The 20,516-nt window shown below is 43.4% G+C and overlaps 1 protein-coding gene and 1 pseudogene across 3 annotated transcripts in view; both read left to right on the top strand.

Annotated features, from left to right (window-relative positions):
• Adcy8 (adenylate cyclase 8) overlaps positions 1-20,516 on the top strand; it is a 214,448-nt gene that overhangs the window by 182,068 nt on the left and 11,864 nt on the right. For all 3 annotated transcript variants that reach the window (XM_076835574.2, XM_076835573.2, XM_076835572.2), the window contains one exon: positions 2,558-2,716. In XM_076835574.2, the coding sequence (XP_076691689.1) occupies positions 2,558-2,716 (159 nt within the window). The remainder of the gene's footprint in view (positions 1-2,557; positions 2,717-20,516) is intronic.
• On the top strand, positions 4,352-6,591 carry LOC143382323 (cytosolic 5'-nucleotidase 1B pseudogene; annotated as a pseudogene).

Genomic DNA, 20,516 nt, shown 5'->3' with positions numbered 1-20,516 from the left:
CACCCTATGCAAGCTGGCTTTTAGATCCGTTTTACTACTGGAGTTAATAGTCTCAGAGAGATTCCTTGTTTATGGCATGAAAAAAAAATATTCTAGATTTTTAAATTTTCTGTCCTAAAACTGAACCCCTTCTGGAAAGAGTGAGGATTATTTTTATAGAAACCAATATTAAGAAATCTCAGTCTGGAAGCTCTGGGTGCCCTTTGTTGCCACTAGGTTTCCATTCTCTGGGCCTTGATTTCAGTGGGAGGAGCTAGGAAATGCACACCTCAAGTTTACAGTGGTCCTTGTTTTCTTATTGAGGACCTGCAGCTTTTTTAATATCACCAGGTTTACATCTGCAGCTATTTCCTCTTCCCCAGAATTCCAGTTTTCAATGACAACACAATTGCCCATTTGCTTTACTGTACAATAGTCTAAGAATACTAATGCAAATATTACCACCTACCATACGATTATTGTAACAAGTTTTAACATTTTATTGGAATTCTTTTTATCCTTAGGGTATTTTCATCTAGGAATGGGCCATCAAATTATTGTTTAAAAAGACATCAGGCACACGTATTTTCTCTCCATGGGTTAGAGATGAAGGTTCATTATTTACTTGTTTACTTTTACAGACACTTTTAAAATCTATTTAGTTTTATAATTAAGTAAAAAAATTTCCATGATTCTAAAGTTGACTCAAAACAAGATAGAAGTTTAGATTCTAGCTTTATTCCTCCATCCTGTTTCCTGCTCCCTCTCTCATCTAGTAGATAACAGCTTTTTATGGTTTTCACTTTAGTTTTTCAGTAAACAAATTAAGACAGATTAATGTGTGTAAGAGGAGAGAGAGAGAGAGAGAGAGAGAGAGAGAGAGAGAGAGAGAGACTTTCCTTTTTTTAGACAAGTGATAGCACGTGCATTTCTCCCTTAGAGAACAGCTCATCAAAGTATAGAGAATCACTCTTCCTATTTATAGCTGCACTGTGTCCTGTTGTATATATGTGCTATGGTTTATTCAATCAACAAAATGAACATTTGGATTGTTTCAGCTTCTGCTATTATTGAATAAATAACCTGTGCCTGTCTTTTATACTGTTGTTATCTGCTAGAATTCTAAAGTAAGACATAGCAGAGCAACTAGTCGTAAGCCCTTGAGTTTAGGACATCTAACTACAGGTAGTAGACTGTTCATTTTAATGGTTAAAGATTTTGAAATAATACATCCCTGAAGTTGTGATAAAAATGGCTTGAGTGTTGCTCTGTAAAAGAAATTCTTATGCACAGGGAAACCAGAACAGGATGGGACAGAACTAACTAAGAATGCCGAGAGTAAGTTGTTTACCTTTAACTTCCTAAGTAATTCACATCCACCCCCAGGTGGTTCATCAACAGCATCTCAAGTTCATAGATGAGGAAACAGAAAAGTCACTACTTGTCTTGGGTTATAGTGGCAAATGCAGAACCAGAGCTCTATGCCATATCTGTCTGACACCAAATCCATGATCATCTTACTATAGTTCATTCATTTCTTCCTTATCGTTTAGTGATCAAGAACACACTCTGTGCCCAGTTTTGGCATTAAGTTCAAATTCTGGCTTCTCCACTAACTGGGTGTGAACTTATCAAGTTACCTAACTATGTTAGCTTGATTTTTTCATCTGACAAAGAAGGATTGAAAATAATATCATACTATTGGGGTTACTGCTTGGATTAAAGGACCTACTGTTTCAATATTGCTTAGAAAAAAAGCCAGAGACATAATAAGTTCCACTCAAGCACTGGTTAGTTTTAGGATTCTAACATATTTGTCAAACCAAACTAACTAATACGGATAGAGCACGTGCTCTGTGCCGGACACCTCAGGCTGCCAGTCAGCTCAGGCTGCCCCAACCAATACCTCAGATGGGTAGACCTAGCAGAAATTTGCTTCTCATAGCTCTGGAAGCTGTAAAGTCTAAGTTCCTGGTGCAGTAGATCTTGGTTCCTGGTGAAGGCTCTTTCTGGCTTGCAGATGACCACCTTCTTGCTGTGTTGTCCTGTGGTCCTGTCTTAATGGGTGCTCATGGAGAGAGAAAAGCAGACTGTCACGTCGCTTCCAGTACAGGCAGTAACTCCATCACAAGGGCCCATCCTCATGACCTCATCTAGCCCTACTCACGTCCCAAAAGTTCCATTTCCAAATATCATCACCTCCTGAGTCAGAGCATCCATAGGAAGAGGGGGAGGGCACAATCATTCAGTCCCCAGCAGTAAGGATGTGACAAGTGAACAGGTGACAGGACCCTGACTGCACAGCACCTGTGGTCTAAGAGAGGGCTCAGATATGGTCATAAAATCCCACAAATGAGTATAAAAACACAGGTGCAATGATACTGGGAGGTAGGTGCACAGTCCGAGGGACCTAATCATTCTCTGATGGCTTGGGGGCAGTCAATGCCTCCCATCACTTAGATCAGGCTGTTTCCTTTCTGAAGAGTGCTAGATCCTGGCCCACCTCCAGATATGTGTGGCTGCAGCCCATACTCCCCAAGTTCCTCAGCTGCCTCTCTTTGTCTCCCATGAACTACAGCTGGAATACACAGCTCGCCTGGACTTCCTCTGGCGCGTACAGGCCAAAGAGGAGATCAACGAGATGAAGGAGCTGAGGGAACACAATGAGAACATGCTCCGGAATATCTTACCCAGTCACGTGGCCCGCCATTTCCTGGAGAAAGACCGAGACAATGAGGTGAGCCCTTGCAAGTCTGGCTGGTTAAAAGAGGTCAGAATGGGCTATATAGTGTTACTCCACTGAACCCACACCCTGGGAGAATTCTTCTATGCTCTTGTGAAGGCATGAAAATTAAGACCATACCTACCAATGGTGCCAGGCAGCCATGGTAGGCATCATGTTACCTACACGCCACCTCTCCTGGCCCCAAGCAGCTCATCAATTAGGTGAACATAATATCCTCATTGCAAGATTGAATTGAAATTTTTTAAGTTTTATATGTGTGTTATGTATTTAAATATCTATGTGCACCTGAATATATATATATATATATATATATATATATATAATATATATTATAAATTATATATATATGTATGCACACACATACACATATATTTCAGTCACAGAAAGTACAAATACTGTATGATTTCATTTATATGAGGTATTTGGAGCAGTCAAAATCATAGAGGCAGATTAGTGGTTGCCAAGGGCTAGAGGGAGGAAGGAATGAGGAGTTATTGTTTCAGAGACTCAGAATTTGTTTTGCAAGATGAAAAATGTTCTAAGATGGTGGTAATGGTTGCATAACAGTGTGAATGGACTTAGAACTACTGAAGTATTCAATTAATGGTTAAGATGGTAAATGGTTAAGATGGTAAATTTCAGGTACATGTATTTACCATAATTTTAAAATAATAATATATGTATATAGACATATGCATAATGGATGAATATGTGTATGCACATATGTATTCATATATAAATGTAGGTGTGTGGGTGTGAGTATAAGTATTCTTAGCAAAATGTCTGGCATGTAGTGGATGCTCGAAAATGTTCTTTATCCTTAAAACTACCTTTTCTTATTGTGTCACACCTGAAGGGCCACTCTGTGAAGTCAACACAGAGTCTGAATCAAGGTGCCAGAGGCTACCATTTCCTCACAGGTTTCAGGGGGAAGTCCTTCCTTGCCTAGTGCAGCTTCTGATGCTCCTTGGCTTGTGGCCCCCATCACTCCACTCTGTGGCTCATCTTTACGTGGCCCTCTTTACGTGGTGTCCTCTCTTTCAAGGACACCAGCATTGGATTTAGAGTCCATTAATCCATTATAACTTCATCTTAACTTAATTACAGCTGTAAAGACTATTTCCAAATAAGGTCATATTCTGATGTTCCAGGTGGATGAATTTAGGAGGGGCATGCACCACTGCACCCAGCTACAATCCCAAATCTTTACTTCAAACTTTAGTTTGAAGAACAGCAACTTGGTAAAATGTTCTTCTAAACCTTATACTTTAAAGACTTGCATACTCGGAAGATATGAAATATCTAATACACAAAGAAGCCAGTAACAGTACCACAATTACACTGATGTTTTTATATTAACAAACTTCAGCTTTTAAAGAAAAAATCAGGCTCTATAATGTAGTGTAATACTCTAAAATAGCAGACTCTATAATGTAGTGTAACATTATTGTTGTTTAACCAGAGTTGTTCAAACCCTAAGTTCCCTTAAGGCAAGTTGCTCTAAAGAATAAAATTTAAAAGACATAAATCATTATCTTGGCGCAGAGCGCCTGCGCAGCTCCTCCTTCCGTCTGTGCCTTTTCTACCAATTCCTTTTTTACCGATAAGGTTACAGCATGCGAGGTGATGCATCTTGCAGAGACACGTAAGAAGAGGTAGCACTAATTCGTAAAGCCCAGACTATCTACGAAGCTATTTCTTGTCTCAACAAAATATTGCTAGTCTCAAGGAGGTGAGCACACCACCTGGGAATTCTGGGTGGAGGAAGCATCGGGGCAGACGTCCTCTGTGAGACACATCCTCCTAAACACACTGAGCTCCCAGGTGCAGCCACTGATGTGGCAGGGATGCCAGACTGACTTATTATTGTGATGAACGTAGAAGACTGAAAATGAAGAATTGTGGCTCAAAGACAAATCATGGTAAGTGTCAAAGCTACGAAGTTTTCCACCCACCCTCCGGGTCGCGGCGTTCCAGAGCGATCATGACAGTCTCTGCAAGCCGTCAAAGCTCTGGGTTCTAGAACGCACAGCATGCGACTTCCCCAGGATTGTTCTGCTTGAACCAATCACAGAGCAGGCCCAGATTTAAAGAGTGAGAAGGGGATGAGGCAGTCAAAAGAGAGTCTAGAAGGAGAAAAATGAAAGGAAACTGAAAAGTCAGGAGTTGGGCTAAGCAATCAGGTGAGGCCTGAAGTCTGTCTGAATCACGCGCTGAGATGTCGCCCCGTGCGGGGTCACCCGTCGTGTAGACGCTGCCTTTGTGCAGTGGAGGGAACTCGCCCCTGCCGCACAATACGCGTTTACATTCACGCGTGCCTGCTGTGGGAGCAGGGCCGGAAGATCATCATGATGAGGGGATCCCAAGAAACGTTGCGGAGGCCAGACTCTCGAGCAAGTGTGGTATAAAGTCGGTTGTCCAGGACATCTCGGAGCCCCTCCACCAAGCCTCTATCGGTAGACGAGTCGAGAAGAAGGAACACCGGTCTTAAGCTCCAAAACAGCTCCACAACCTCCCCAACTTCATCTCCTTCCCCGAGCCAGGAGGACCCTCCACCACCCCCGGCTTCGCCAGAACCCTCTCCACCAATGCCCAAAACGCGGCCAGAGTCAGATATGTCGCTCGAGTCGCAGCCTCCCACGCCTCCCGAGCCAGAGTCCAGCAACCGGCGCAAGAAGTACGAGCCCCCCGAAACCTGGGCTCAAAGCCTTGGGCGAGATGTCCGCGAGAACCGGAGCTCCCTGTCGCCGGGCGCGCACAGCTGCGAGTCCCGAGACTCGCACGGGCAGCCGCGGGAATATTCGCGCGCGACTCCCCTGGAGTGGAAGGTCTATCCCCAGCATCGCATGCCCTACCCTACCTCCATCCAGATGGATCTCGACTGTATGTTGGAAATGCCACCGCAGAAGCTGCAGGAGGAAGACGAGCCCAGACCCAAGAAAGCCATCACCGTCGCTGTGTCATCTCGGGCCCTCTTCAACATGGTGGATGACAGGAGAGTCTACGAGGAAGAAGGTCTGGAAAAGTACATGGAATATCAGCTCACCAATGAGAACGTCATCCTGACGCCCGGGCCCGCGTTCCGCTTCGTCAAGGCACTGCAGCATGTCAATGCTAGACTCCGAGACCTGTATCCTCACGATCAGGAATTATTCGATATTGTCCTGATGACTAACAACCACGCCCAAGTGGGAGTGCGGCTTATAAACAGCGTCAATCACTACGGCCTACTAATTGACCGCTTCTGTTTTACTGGTGGGAAAAGTCCCATTGGCTACTTGAAGGCATATCTCACCAACTTGTACCTTTCTGCGGATTTTGAAAAAGTCCAAGAAGCCATTCAAGAAGGTATCGCCTCTGCAACAATGTTTGATGGAGCCAAAGACCTGCCTTACTGTGACATACAGCTCCGGGTGGCCTTTGATGGGGATGCGGTCTTCTTCTCTGGGGAGTCGGAACAAACTGCCAAAGAGCACAGACGGGACAAATTCTTTCAGCACGAAACACTCTCTGAGAATAAGCCCCTTGTTCAGGGTCCCTTGAAAGGCTTTCTGGAAGACTTAGGCAGACTACAAAAGAAGTTTTACGCCAAAGATGAACGGTTACTCTGTCCTATCAGGACCTACCTGGTTACAGCCCGAAGTGCAGCCAGCTCCGGTGCCCGGATGCTGAAGACTCTTCGCCGCTGGGGTCTAGAGATAGACGAGGCTCTTTTTCTGGCGGGAGCCCCTAAAGGTCCCATCTTGGTGAAGATCCGGCCCCACATCTTCTTTGATGACCGGATGTTCCTCATTGAAGGGGCCAAGAAATCAGGCACCATTACAGCTCATGTACCTTATGGAGTTGGCCAAAAATACCACACTTAGCGATGAGGACAAGAAAAAGAACAGTGACATTCTTGTATTACAGAGGAAACGTCCTTTGGATGTTTAGAGTACTCAGGTATCTTAGAAGTTTGGACCTAAAAACTAGCTCCTTTTGGAAGTTTCCTCTTCATGTTCTGGGGCAACATTTTCAACTATCAAGTAACCTTCAAGCTACTTCTCTTTGTCAATGCTGTTGATATGCCATTGCACCTCCCTTTGTGTAAATCATAATGATGACTCTTTAGAATAAATTTTGAATTTGAATACTTGAATGACTAAGGGAATGTTTCAGAAACTTTCTTAGTTTCACAGAACAATGCTCATTTTTGGAATTTGGTACATAGAATGAATTGATACCCATCATCACCTAGATCAGTAGTTTTCGAAGGTGGAATGTGTATTAAGTATACTCTTGAAAAACAAGTCAAAATAAAAATGTTACTCTACATGCATGAGTTTACCAGTTTTGACACTTCATTTGGAAATAAAAAAGCTGACATTTAAGCTTTGTAAGATAGGGCACTTTGTAAATAAGTTCTAGACACAGCCTCCTGAGAAGGGTTCTTTGAAGCTTTCTTAGTAAGTTAAAACTTCATATTCAAAGACTATAAAACTTCATTTTCAAAGACTCCTGCTTTGGACTAGGCAAGTTGGGCCAATATTCATGTGACGGGGGGAAAAATTGGCCACCACTTCAAAATGTGTCATGACATGTTGTATCATGGCCTCTGCCATTCTTTTATCATTTTTGTTTTACTTTCATTAACATTTGATCAGTTAGCAACCATAATATACCATATGTTAGGGATTGTGAGATAGTGATTTTTGTATTATCTCATTTTCTTATCAAATTAAGTGTTTGTGACATAGTATTATTACCTTCCTTTTCTTTCAACGAGGAACTTAAAATTCAAAAATAATAAGTAGCTTGTCCAAGGATGTGAAGCTAATAAGTGGTAGGACCAAAATTCAGATTCTGATATTCAAGTCATGTGTTTCTTTCTTCTCTGTTATACAGCATTCAAAAAGAGTTGTCATTATTTTCATTGCCTTTGGATTAGTCACTCTATTAAGTTCCAGGCATAAGTAGTTACATAACAAATCTAAGGATTATTTTCCTCCTCCTGTCCTCATATTCTTTCCTCCTCTCTCTGTTCCTCCTCCTTTCCTCATATTCTTTCCTCCTCTCTCTATGCCTACCTCCATCTCTATACTTCCTTCACATAAAGATTCCACCCTGGCTCTAGTTGAGAAACACCTCAGGTGGCACACATCTTTTGATCTGCTCCATAATTTGTTGAAAACCAGTGCAAAATATATTAGTTGTGACACATTTTGAGCACTCATATTCTTTAGGAAACTGAAAACATTAACAGTATTGTAGAGGAAGTCCAATGTGGGAACTCAAACAGCCAACACAAGAAGACTGTTTGTCCTTAGTGCCAGTGAGGGTCACACATGAAATTGAGGAAGCAGAGATTCATAGAACATGGAATTGGTCAGGAAGAACAGACCTGAAATGGACTTTGAAGGATGGGCAAGATGTGGACAGGTAAAAAGGAATAGAAAGAGGAAACAGATGTGCTTGGGGCTGAGCATTTAATGACAGCTTCATATTGGGAAGAAGAAGGGGCCACCTCTCCTGATTCCTGTTCCAGAAGCCTTGCATAATCCCCACACCAAGCCTTCCCACCTCTGAGTTCCAGTCTCAGTATGTAAAAAGTCACCTTTCCTGGAATTTATCTATGTTCTCTTTGTATTATTACTATTAGATGCATGTGATATCCTTTCCAAATGTAAGTGAATGATAGTTGCTTATTAAAATCAGCTGGGGAGGTTATTTCAAACTAAAAAAAAAAAAGATATTGATAGATAAGAGCAGATTAATGTTTTAAGAAATCCTGTTACTTCAAGACATGGATTAAACTTTGATTTATATCAGCACTTTAATATTTGACCTTATAAAAAAGCCTTAAATGACTTTAACTAATTGTGCTAATTACAATAACCAACTTAGTTATGTACAAATATTTTACCCTTCACCAAACTTCTATAACTTACTTAGACTTTCTACAATTTTTTTACTTTACCACCAAAAGACTTTCTCACCAAAAAACATTTCTTTTTCCTTCTCCTTTTCATATTAACATATATTTTCATACCTAGAACCTTTTTTATATCTCTTTTACAGTTGTTGATCCTTTAAAAATTAATGTTCTAAACAAGCCCTATAAAATTTCTGAATTCAGACAAACCACTCCACTTTAACAAGATGAAATACTTTGTTTTTATGGTACTCAGATTGAAACCCAACTGAAATCTCTCATATTCTTTGTATATGAAATTACACCTGATTGAATGTTAACTCTTAGTAACCTTATTTTTAGTGCAGTCAGAAACAAAGCAATCTCAAATAAAGTTTGAAGTAAAGATTTGGGATTGTAGCTGGGTAAAATGGTGCATGCCCCTCCTAAATTTATCCACCAGGAACTTCAGAATGTGACCTTATATGGAAATAGTCTTTATAGCTATAATTAAGTTAAGATGAAGTTATAATGAATTAATGGACTCTAAATAAAAATAATCTCACATAATATTTAAATATATTACCTTATGTAATTTAAGAAGTTAAGAGTACCTGATTTTATATTTAGCAGTTGCTGTTTTAGCACTTTAACTTTGTGAATAAATCAGATGTCTTTAACAAACACACTTATGAAAATTAATCCCATTGATGTTAAATCTAATGTTCTCATTTTAACTATAAAAATCAAGATATACAAGTATAGCTAACAGTATTAGCCATCTCTTCCCTGTTGAAGAAAAATCCTATAGGTAATAGGTATTCCATTCTAGACATTTTATAGAAACCAACACTCCATTAATTTTCTAACTTGTAAGTTAGTAATTTCAAAGACATCTTTATTCTCATCTGCTTACTTAATTTAAAATTTTTAAGTCATGTGAACTAAAAGGTATATGGAGCCATTTCTCTTTTAAATTTTGATTTATAAGTGCTCATTTATCTATATGCAAACTTTGATATAAGGACTTAAGCACATACTTAGATACAATATAATACACAGGTGTGCACACATAAATAAAACAGACACAATATAATACACAAATGTGCACACATAAATTTAAAAAAAAAAAAACATTTTTTTTTACTTTTCCAGTTGGTAATTAGGTAGGAGGCAGAGCTACAGATGTTTATTAAAGCCTCTCTTAGATTTAACCTGTTAAGAATGAAAAATATCCTATCAGACTTTTATGTTATGACTTAAATATAAGGCAGACTTTAACAACTGGAAATGCTAGGTTTAAAGTCTGGCAGCCATGGTGGGCATTGAAATCAAAGGTTCAGGTGGCCACTTGCCCTCGATGACTATCAGATTTATTCCCCAAATCACCATGTCTATGTCCTTCTTAGGATTTTGTGAAGGAGATTTTCCAATGTATTTAAGAGCTAGCCCTTGAAAATTGGCCTCTGAACAAAAACAATATAAAAACCTCTATAGTTAGATAAAATAAGACTACTTAGAAAAATATATTAATTTAGGCAGAAAGGATCAAATGTGAATTCACTATAAAACCATGAGTTCAAAAATAGAATTAAAAAAGGAATTTTAAAAGTCTTAAAAATGACACAGCTGTAATTACTCTAGTAAAAGAGCACAAGAACATCTTTATCAGATCAGAGTTCACTTTTTGTTTCAGATTAGAGTTAGTTCAGATATTCGAAGAATGTAAGAGTCCTGAAATCCTCAGGTAAAGATTTTCAAAGTAAAGAAGGCTTGTATGTACTAGATCGTTCCATTTTTCCCACCCTGTGCTGTAGTGTTGAGGGAGGAACTTGTTAAGAAAGCAGGGTGGTAGAGTGCAAGAGCAGATAAGAGAGCCAGCCATTTAGGTCCCACAGTGGCTTGAATTCAAAACTGACACTTTTTTTTTTTCCTCAACTGGTTCTCCACAAACTTTATAAGTCTTGCAAGCTCTGCAAGCCCTGTAAGCCTCTGCAATTTACATTTCTTTTTTTTTTTTTTTTTTTTTTTTAGAGACAGAGAGAGAGAGAATTTTAATATTTATTTTTTAGTTTTTGGTGGACACAACATCTTTGTATGTGGTGCTGAGGATCAAACCCTCAAACCCTGCCGCATGCATGCCAGCTTGAGCCACATCCCCAGCCCCTGCAATTTACATTTCAAATGCAAGCTTTGGAGAGAGATCTGGCAGAAGCTAAGAAGTAAGGGAAGTAGCTGTTTTGAGCAAAACCTCATGCATGGGACTTTTAAACCATTTTTTTTCCATTTCTCCAGTTGGTAATTAGGTCAGATTTGGATGCAGAAAATTATGAGATGTCATCTCCCATTACTTTTGAGGTTGAGGCTCTCCTCTGAACAACATGAAAATGAACAAGAGAATAGGACATGGGTTTTAGCACCCAGGAACTGTCTCTTTGGCTAGAGGATGTCTCCTCAATGCTGGAGCCTCCAGCAGACAGCAATTTTCACTTTCCAAGCATGACCTCTGGATTTAACTGCTGCCTTGCCAGTGTGGACATAACTCGTGTGCTTTTTCATGGGTGGCCATGAAAAAGATGCAAGCCCCCAGATTATCCACCTTTACCATGTGATTTGTAATCCCTGGGAGAACATATAACCCCTTTTTGAAATGAATCTTGATCTGTGTTGAGCCTCCAATTAGTTAATGAACTTTTGGTGGGGGGGAGGGGTAGAATTGAACCTCACTTAGAATAGAAAATCACAGCTGAGTCTGATTTACATTTTTGGCACAATTTGCGCTTTTTAAACAAGGTCTGAGAAGTCCTTAGGCCTGCACATAGGAGATTCGGACTATTTCCTTTCTTTTTACAGAACAGGCTGAGCTGTAGAATGGTATTAAAATTTATATTTCCCTCTGATAGCCATGATTCTCTATCAGACCATGTTTACTAGTGGTAAAGGCTGGCATAAAGAGTTTACTCTAGCTGTGGGCCAAAGGAATCTTCAGAGAGCTGTGGATACAAATCTCCCTTTTGCAATCAAAGAAACTAGCAGAGCACACAGGAGCACAGAAACAACAATGGGAATCCCTGTGGGCTTGCAAAGACTTAATATGTGAACAAAGGGAATCCAGGGATTTCCTCGGAAACACTCCATGTAAAATGTCCCTCTCTCAATGGCTTATGTCTGATCAGGAGGGGAGGGGGTGCTTGGGAGGAGTGAGCACAAGAGAGTGCAGTATGGCTCATTTTAGGTGAATATCTCATTGGGGCTTTCACTCAGTGCCACTCTATCCACCAGTTGCCACAGCATTCCCTATAAGGGCGGTCGGGAGAGAAGTGGGGGAGAAACCTTTGAATTTCACCAGGGAGTGGCCCCAGCCAGAATCTCAGAGTTGTTCTAACCCTTTGTCCATCTCCACACACCGAAGGCAGACTGGGCTTAGACAGCACCAAATGTGCTCCGAGCCTGGATAGGATAGTGAGAAATGGCCTTCGCAGAACCCAACATGACTGACCTGCAGGACGGGTGATTAGGAGCCACCTGGGCCATGAATCCTATCACCTGAGTCTTGTAGAGTAGCAGCTTGTACTAACTGCATTTAATTAGCCAATGGGTGCTCATTACTTTCCTCCAAAAAGAAAGAAAGAGAGAAAGGCTCACCGCAGAAAGATGTGGGGTGCATGTGAAAGAGCTTACCTTGGTGACAGTCCCAGCTGAGTCCCTATCTGAGACCAGAGATGATACTGGTGGTGTTCAGAGTCCTGTTGCCCTGGTATTGAACACCCAAGAAAAGCCAAAGCAAGAGCCAAAAGTGTTATTTAAAGGATAGAACAGAGACAGACCTCTCCCAAGGCAGAAGGGATCCAGAGCTGGTATCCTCTTATTCAATAAAGTTTTGGGAATGAAATAAAGTGGTGAGTGTCATTGCTGGAGCACTCAAACAGGAGGAGCTGCCCTTGCCTAGGATGCTACAAAAGCAACTGGGTTCATCACAGAAGCTTGGCTCATACAACTTTTCCAAACTAGATTTACAAACTGAGCTCAACGGGGGTGAGAATCCTTAGAACAAATGTTCCCAATAGGCTGATCCTGAGACAAATCTGTGCAGTGAGCCAGTGAGTGGCCGGTTGGTTGGTTTGCTGTTTTAATTTGTGAATATTATGCCTTTGGGCATAGAATGGGCTCTCCAACTTTCCCATCTATGCTCTGATACTCACACTGCCTGAAAGGCCCCTAAAGACTTTTGGGTTGGTGATTTTTGCCTTGGGACCCTAGAGGGCAGAACCAAGAGAGGCCTCTAGGGTCTGTTTCCCATCCAAGCCATTGAAGAAAGACCAGCACTGGAGAAGCCAAGGCAGGAGTAACCGGAGGCCTGAGTAATCAGCTCCTGATGCACTCAGGCCCTGGAGGGTCTCAGAGCAGATGGAAACACCACCCACTCTCCTTGACAGATGGAGCTCCCTGGAACTGGGTTCAGGTCTGGTTTCCCCCAAGGCTCCCTGAGGCCAGAGGCTTTGTTGTAAGAGCTTCTTGACAGAGCCACAGCAGCAGAGGGAACATTGAGGTGCATCAATCATGACCACCAGATGTAGAGAAGGAAACCCAGGGTCCAGAAGGGAAACCCAAAGAGACATGAGATGAGAGCTGCCTCTCAGCCAGGATTCCAAAACAGCAATGCGCTTTGGACCAGTGGGGAAAGCAAGGAGAAACTGATTTCCTTCTGAAAAGAAGGAAACCAACAAGAAATGCCTACTAAGATCCCAGGGCAAATCCTCTAAACAACGAAAATGGCGGCATCAGCCCTCATTAGACATATGAGACATTACCAAACAAAAAGTCCAGTCAGGATTATTTGAGGTTTTAAAAATCTTTAAACAGTTCACACTCAACTAGGATTAGACACTAACATGCTTACATCGCCCAGAGAACTCGCACACTGCGGTTGACTGAACATGCTGCAGGCCAGACACCAAGCCAGGCAGTTGGGGAACATTATCTTTCATTCCACTCACAGCCCTCAGAGGAGAGTTCCACCAGCTGGGCATTGGCGAAGAAACTGGGTCCCTGAGAAGTTTGTGACATGCCTCACACTCCCCGCAGCCCCAGCCCCTCACATTTCTGGCTTCTGTGCCACTCTCTCCCTTGTCATGTGGCTGCCCAAGTTGTCCTGGGGTCAGGCAAGACTGGGGAGCATGTATGTGCATATGCATGCACAGGACACAGAGAAAGGGGGGGGGGCAGGGAGGCATCCTAGGTGAAGGGCAGGGGAGACCTGCAGGGGTCTTCAGGAGCCCCCAGCTTCGTGAGCTGTTACTATTAGAGTAAAGGCATTCTTAGCTCCTCTTCTTGATACAAATCTGAATGTGATACAAACCTTGGAGTACGAGTAGAAGCACTTTGAGTTTCAGGGGCCACAGGTGACCCCAGGTACCACCTAGTCCCGCCCCCACTTCACCTCCCTGGGCTCTCTCCCTGGGGGCGGGTACTGAGTCCATCAGCTGGCCTTGAGGTTTCTCAGTGCATTCAGACTGAGTGAATCATGCGTATCAACATGGGTCTCTTGCCTCAGATTCCCCAGGCCTTGCTCAAAGAGGAGCAGCCAGCATAACCCGTGGCTGTAGAGGCCAGGCAGCTTCTCAGGTGCAGCCCGTGTATGTTCCAGGCCACAGCAGCCAAGGGTCCACTTAGAGCCACCACAACACCATTGCTGCAAGCTCAGCCTCTCTTTCCTCTCCCCTCCTGAGTTTCAACCCTCCTTAAAACACTTCAAGGGAGTCACTGTGGTCTAGTGGGAAAACCCCAAGTTAGTAAGCCAGAAAGGCATGTGTTCAAATAGCAGCTCCACCATTTAAGAACTATGACTTGAGGCAAATTGAACCTCAGTTTTCTCACCTGTAAAATGGCTCTGATTGTCCCTATGCTCTGAGGACTCACTTCCAGAAAGTGGAAGAAAAGTATTTCAGACTGACCCAAAGAGTCAAAGGCAGAGAACTGCAACATTGCAGGATATTTGTGACAAAGGGGTGCCAAGACCACCTGCACTTCAGGGTCTTAGGACTGAAGAATTATAGGTACAAAGGGACAAATATTGAAGGAGTTTAATTCAAAGTACAATAAGGAGGTAAGAATTATTATACCCATTTCATGAATGAAGAGATTGAGGCTTAGAGAAGGAAAAAACTTGCTTAGGGTCACAAAGCTAGCAAGTACTAAACTCAAATTCAAACCCAAGTTGGGTTACACCAAAGCCCAAGTGTTCTCTCTCCTCTACCTCACTGCCCTCCTACATAGAAAAGAGCAGCAATGACACCAATGACTCACACCACCCAAACCCAGGGCGATGGACAGACCTTGCCTCTGCAGGCATCCTGTCCAAAGCTGTTCCAGCCATGTCACCAGAACAAAGGTTCAAGTGCGCCCGCTCCTCTGACAGGCAGGAGTTTCTTGCAGGCAAAGCCAGCTGGGGTAGGTCATCAGTGTCAAGCAGGCTAGTGCTGAGTCCCAGGAAACCCACGGGCATTTTTTAGAGCTATGAACAGGACTCTGACAAGCTGTCCCAGGTGCTGGAGAGTGCACACAGTGCAAGTTCCATCTCGGCTACTAAGCTGTGTGACCTAAGTTACCCAACCTCTCTGTCCATTTCCTCATCTAAGCGACCTTACTGAGCTGGTGTGAGAGCTACATTGGGTGAGAACAATGCCTTGTGTGCCCAGTGCAGCTGGTGCCAGGAAGTCTCAGTGGAGAAAGGCCGTAGGTGTGAGAAGCAGTCTCGCCTCCTCCACTCAGCACCACTGTGGCCACCAGCGAGTGACAGGCCCTTCTGGACCCTATTTCCCTTGTCTGCAAAAGGAGCATCACAGTGTTTTCCAACTTCACCCAGTGTGTGACAACACCCCCGTGTGTTACTAGGCACAGAGTGCTTAAATGGTACATGGCAGATGTGAAGAGCACGGTGTGGGTTGGCTGCTATTGTTTTTGAAAATGTGAGCCATCATTATTTTTTCTACTCCTTCCTAGTCACAGCCCCACCTCTTCCCCATTCGCCCATTCATTCCACATGTATTCAACAAGCACCAACTATGTGCCAGGTATTGTTCTAAACACTGGGTTAAAACTGAATAAAGCAGAAAAGGTCCTTGTTATTAAGAAGCATGCATTGTCACTGGGAGACAGAGACTAGAGCAAATAAATATCTAACATATGTCAGGTAGTGATGCATTCTCTGAGAACAGAAAAAGTTGAGTAATGAACTCGATATTGAAAGGCATTTACATAGATATCTTAGTCTGTTTGTGCACCAATAACAGAATACCTAGGGTCAGAATACCTAAGGTTGGGTCACTGACAGAGACAGGAATTCTTTCTCCTAGTTGAAGAGGCTGGGCAAGTTCAGTAACTGGTGAGGTTCATTCTGCTCTCAAGATGGCACTTTGAACGCTGTGTCCTCACATAGCAGAAGAGCAGGAGAGAAGGGTCACAGTCCCTCCAGTCCTTTCAGAGGGCCCTAATCCCCTCCATAAGAGCTCTGCCTTCATCACTTAGTCACCTTCTGAAAGCCCCACCTCCTAATGCTGTCACATTCGTGGTTAAGTTTCAACATATAAGTTTGGGGGATCCATTCATACCATAGCAGGGGTCATGAAAGGTTACTCTAAGAATGGCTCATTGAGGAGAGACCTGCATGCATGTGTCTCCCCTGCAGAGAGGTGGCTTAACTTGGTATAAGATATACAGGACTTGGAATTAGACAGGCCTGGATGGGTAAAGGGCAAGACAATGGTTCCCTGAACCAAAAGGAGACTAAGCTTTCTCCTGGCATGGGGTGGGGTGGGCAGGGAAGCTCATGCATATGCTCAAAATCCTCCACCCCGTCCCATCTGTACATCCAGCCAACCAGGGGAAGAGGACAATCAAACAATAATAGTGTTTCTATATTCATCCACCCCTTCCCAGTTTACAAACTGATTTTATCTTCTTTAAGCCCAAAATAGCAAGAAACAGATGGAACACTCAAAGCAGTTAATTAGAGTGAGTTGAATAAAGAAACCACCTCTTGGTGTGGGCAAGTGGGCTGGAGCTCTTCCTGTGCCCCTCCAAGTCCATTTACCTTCTTCTCCCTGGTCTACTTGGGCCAGGAAGCAGGGATACAGACCTGCAAAGGCTATATCAATGACCTCATGCCCTCTGACACCCTGTTGAGAGTCGCCAATGTGGCTACTGGAATAGCAGGTCAGAGGAATAAGACGGAGACATAGTTCTGGATATTTATTCCCTTAAACCATGTGAGCCTGGCTATGTCCCTACACAGAAATTACAAGCTCCTCTGAAGACCATGGCCACGCTGCCTTCAGTGCTAATTCCACTTCCTTCCTTTGGACTCTTCTTGTCCCTATGAACCAAGGGGAATGACAGCTCTGGGCCACAGCCTTGGGCTCCTGGAGGATTTCTTAGGTTTCCCTAATTTCATGATTCATCTTTCTAATCAGGCTCTTTGTAAACTAACCTCTCTTCAGTGACCGCTACTTGAATGTGCCACCTCTTCTCTATTGAGGCATTAAGGATAAGAATGAGATGATAATAACTCCTGAGAGGGCTACAGTCGGAGCTGTCCCCACCTCCCAGACCCACAGGGACAAAAGTAAAAGCGGTGACCAGGATCAGTGAGAGAGCCACTGTGGTCTATAATGTTTGAGAAGCAAATGGACCACTCAAGAAGAGCATTTCAGTGTAAGCAGGGCCAAAAGCAGAGCAGGAGTTGGCACTTTCTTTCCATAGTGGAAGAACCAGAGGTCAAAGACTTCACTCAAGGTCATGGGCCCATGTCTGTAGGGGTGGTCCTCTCTCTTCCCACATTCCTGCCTTGACCCACAAGGAAACTACCAGTAACGCCTTCTGCCCACTGGGGAAGTACGAGGGAGGGAATTTCTACCCCTCACGCCCCACTTCACCTCATCTCACTGGGAAGAATGTGCCACTGTCATTGGGCCCTGAGACATCAGTGGCCACTGTGCTAAAGGCCAAGAGTACTTCAGTCTGTCTTATCTTCCCATGCATTCGTTTGCACCTGAGCTTAACAACGTTTCTTCTCCCAAGTGGCAAGCCCATTAGTACAGGTCCTCACTCCTTATCTCTGATCTCTCCACACCCCAATCCAACCCAGTTGGCTATCTCTGCTCTTTTGCACCAGGACTAGAGAAGGCAACTGTTCAGATTCATCTACACTTAAAGCTCAGGATGCATTGGTCATGAATTAGCAACACCACCTTTCCCAGACCTAGGGTATGATGGGCAGAGGAGGTAATGCAGGTGTGTAGAGTGGGGAAGGCCCTGCAGTCCTCTAAACCTGCTACTCTGCTACTAGCTGTGAGATCCAAACAACAGCTCCTCCATCTCCTTTGCTGATCTGTAAAGTAAGGATAATAATTGGCTACTTCACAGGGTTATTGCAGGGATGAAATTGCTAAATTCATATGAAAGCATTTGTAAGCTTTAATGTTTCCCACAAAGGCCAAGGCGTTGTTAACTCAGCAAAAAGCTTTGCATATTTATGTTATCCCAGGACCTGTGTAGGGTGTGCATTACACTGCAGACATCCTAAAATATTAACTGCATTCAATGTACTATGATGAATGGCATGTGGTCTTTGCCCTCATGGATTTCACATTTGAAAGAAGAGATAGACACGAAGACAAAAATGCAGAGGGCAATAGGTACGCTGCAGAGTTGCCCAGGGCACCGCTACAGCATCAACTCAACCTCCTGACCCATCTGGGAGTCTGAAGATTTATGGAAGACGTGGTCTCTGAGCAGCTAGTGAAGAATTAGCCTGGTTAAGGAGGCTAACTGCAGAGTTGGAAGGACATTTCCCACCACGGAACAGGCAGAGGGAATTAAATCATTTAAGTGTGAAATAGAAACAGTATGTGTGTGTGTCCTTGTTTGACTTCTTCTAGAAGCAAACCTTGAAACCAGGAAGTTAGAGCAAGCAATTTACCCATAGGTGGTCCCAGGAAACCCTGCTGTGGAAGAGAGTGGGAAGGAAAGCAACAACTGATAAATGATCCATTATTGGATCAGCTTCCTCTGTGGGCAACTGGAGCTTAATCCCGCAGGAAAATTCAGGGAAATAGTATAAAAGCTTACCTCAAAGTCACCTGGTCCCAGAAGAAAAAAAAAAGGGCGGGGGGATAGGACACACCACCTCCCATCTGTCACTAGTTGAGAGCTGCTCTGAGGGCCCTTAGTATCATGACACTTCTAGGCTGCTGCTGACGTGAGCAGAGTGTCCCCTGGTGGTCATTCAGAGAAAAGCACAGACAGTTGAAGCTTGGGCGAGAAGATGGCAGGTGCATGGGCACAGAAGCAGAAATGCCTTGGTATTTCTGGGGCCCAAGGTTGCAGGCAATGAGGCTGAAGAGGTAGGTGGAAGTGAGGGCATGAACACGTACCCAGCAACAGTGTTTAAGCCTTGTCCTGAGGGCAAGAGTGAGCCACTGAAGGGTTTTAAGAGTGGGAGAAGCATGACAGTACAGTATCTTCAGAGGATCACTCCACCTGCTATATAGCAGATGCTACTGAGGACTGCCAGTAGGTGGCTGTCATATTAGTGGTCAAGGAAGGAACTGGAAAGGGTTTAAATTTTTTAATTGTAGGAGGATTTTTAAAAAATCTTAGGAGACAAAAACAAACTTAGCAGGACTTGATAATTTAATGAATGTGGGCCTGATGGATAAGGATTCAATGGTGACTCAGACTCCCTATCTGATGTTGGCAATTCTGGTGCCTCTAGCAGAGTTACCGAATGAAGGAGCAGATGCAGGGATAGCAGGAGAGATGCGCTGGGTGGATAGCATTGTAAATTGAGGAGTGTGAGGAAAACCCAGCATAAGACATGTAAGTCCAAAGCTCCAGAATAATGGACCTGGAGATAGAAATTCAGAAACTGTCTTCACGTGGGTATTGGAAAGGCTGAGAGTGAATGAGATAGACCAGGTAAGTGTGTAAAGTTTGAACCAGTCAGTGGATCAAGGACAGAACTGAAGCAACCATCAGCATTTAAAATGGAAGGAAGGTGGAAAGCCATCTTTATAGGTATCAGGCATGAAAAAACAAAGGACTTCACTAAAGCATAGAGAGTCAAGAGAATAGAGGCCTTGGGTGACCCATGTGCCAAGCTGCAAGCACCCAGGAAGCTATGAGCTAACATGTGTGCTGGTTTTTCCACTGGCACTGTCAGGCTGGCCTGTTCTCTCTTCGTTTTATTCCAGCCTGAGAGATGACGGAGAAAACTAGTCTGCAAAGGCCAGAAGGAAGGATGAAGAGGGACTGGTTGATAGACAGTCAGGATGTCTGCATGTTCCAGGGTATGCTGGTCCTTCCCCTAGAAGACACGCTTAGAGGATGAGCAGGAGCAGGGAGAGGAAGATAGGAGAAGAGTTTTTTTAAAGGAAAGGATTACCAAGGGAGTAAGTTATAAGAGAGTCAAGAGCTCAAGTATAAGCCTTGATCTTGGGCAAGAGAAGGAAAATGTGCACTCTGGAGTTGAAGCAAAGGAGATAAAAATAAATAGGAATGTACACACGTTCTTGAGGGTTGGAGCAGAGGTGAGTCACTGCCCAGAGCACCAGTTTTCTCAAGAGGTAGGAGGTAAGAGTCCTACTGAGAGGAATAGAGTGGAGGGTAGGTTAGGAGACTGGTGGAAGTTGAGTCCGCCATCAAGGAGAACAGAAAAAGGAGCTGACCAAGGACAAATGAACTGACAGTCAGAACTCAGAGCCCAGCTAAGGCTGAAGATGACTTATCTTTGATAGTCCCAACCCATTGGTAATGATGCTCTGATTATGGTACAATGAATGACATGTTTGTGTGTCTCTCCAAAAGTCCTATATTGAAATGCTGATCTTCAAGGTGATGGTA

The sequence above is a fragment of the Callospermophilus lateralis genome, chromosome 16, assembly GCF_048772815.1.
Source record: "Callospermophilus lateralis isolate mCalLat2 chromosome 16, mCalLat2.hap1, whole genome shotgun sequence".
NCBI classification, from domain to species: domain Eukaryota; kingdom Metazoa; phylum Chordata; class Mammalia; order Rodentia; family Sciuridae; genus Callospermophilus; species Callospermophilus lateralis.
This window is presented reverse-complemented; position numbering and strand designations above follow the sequence as displayed.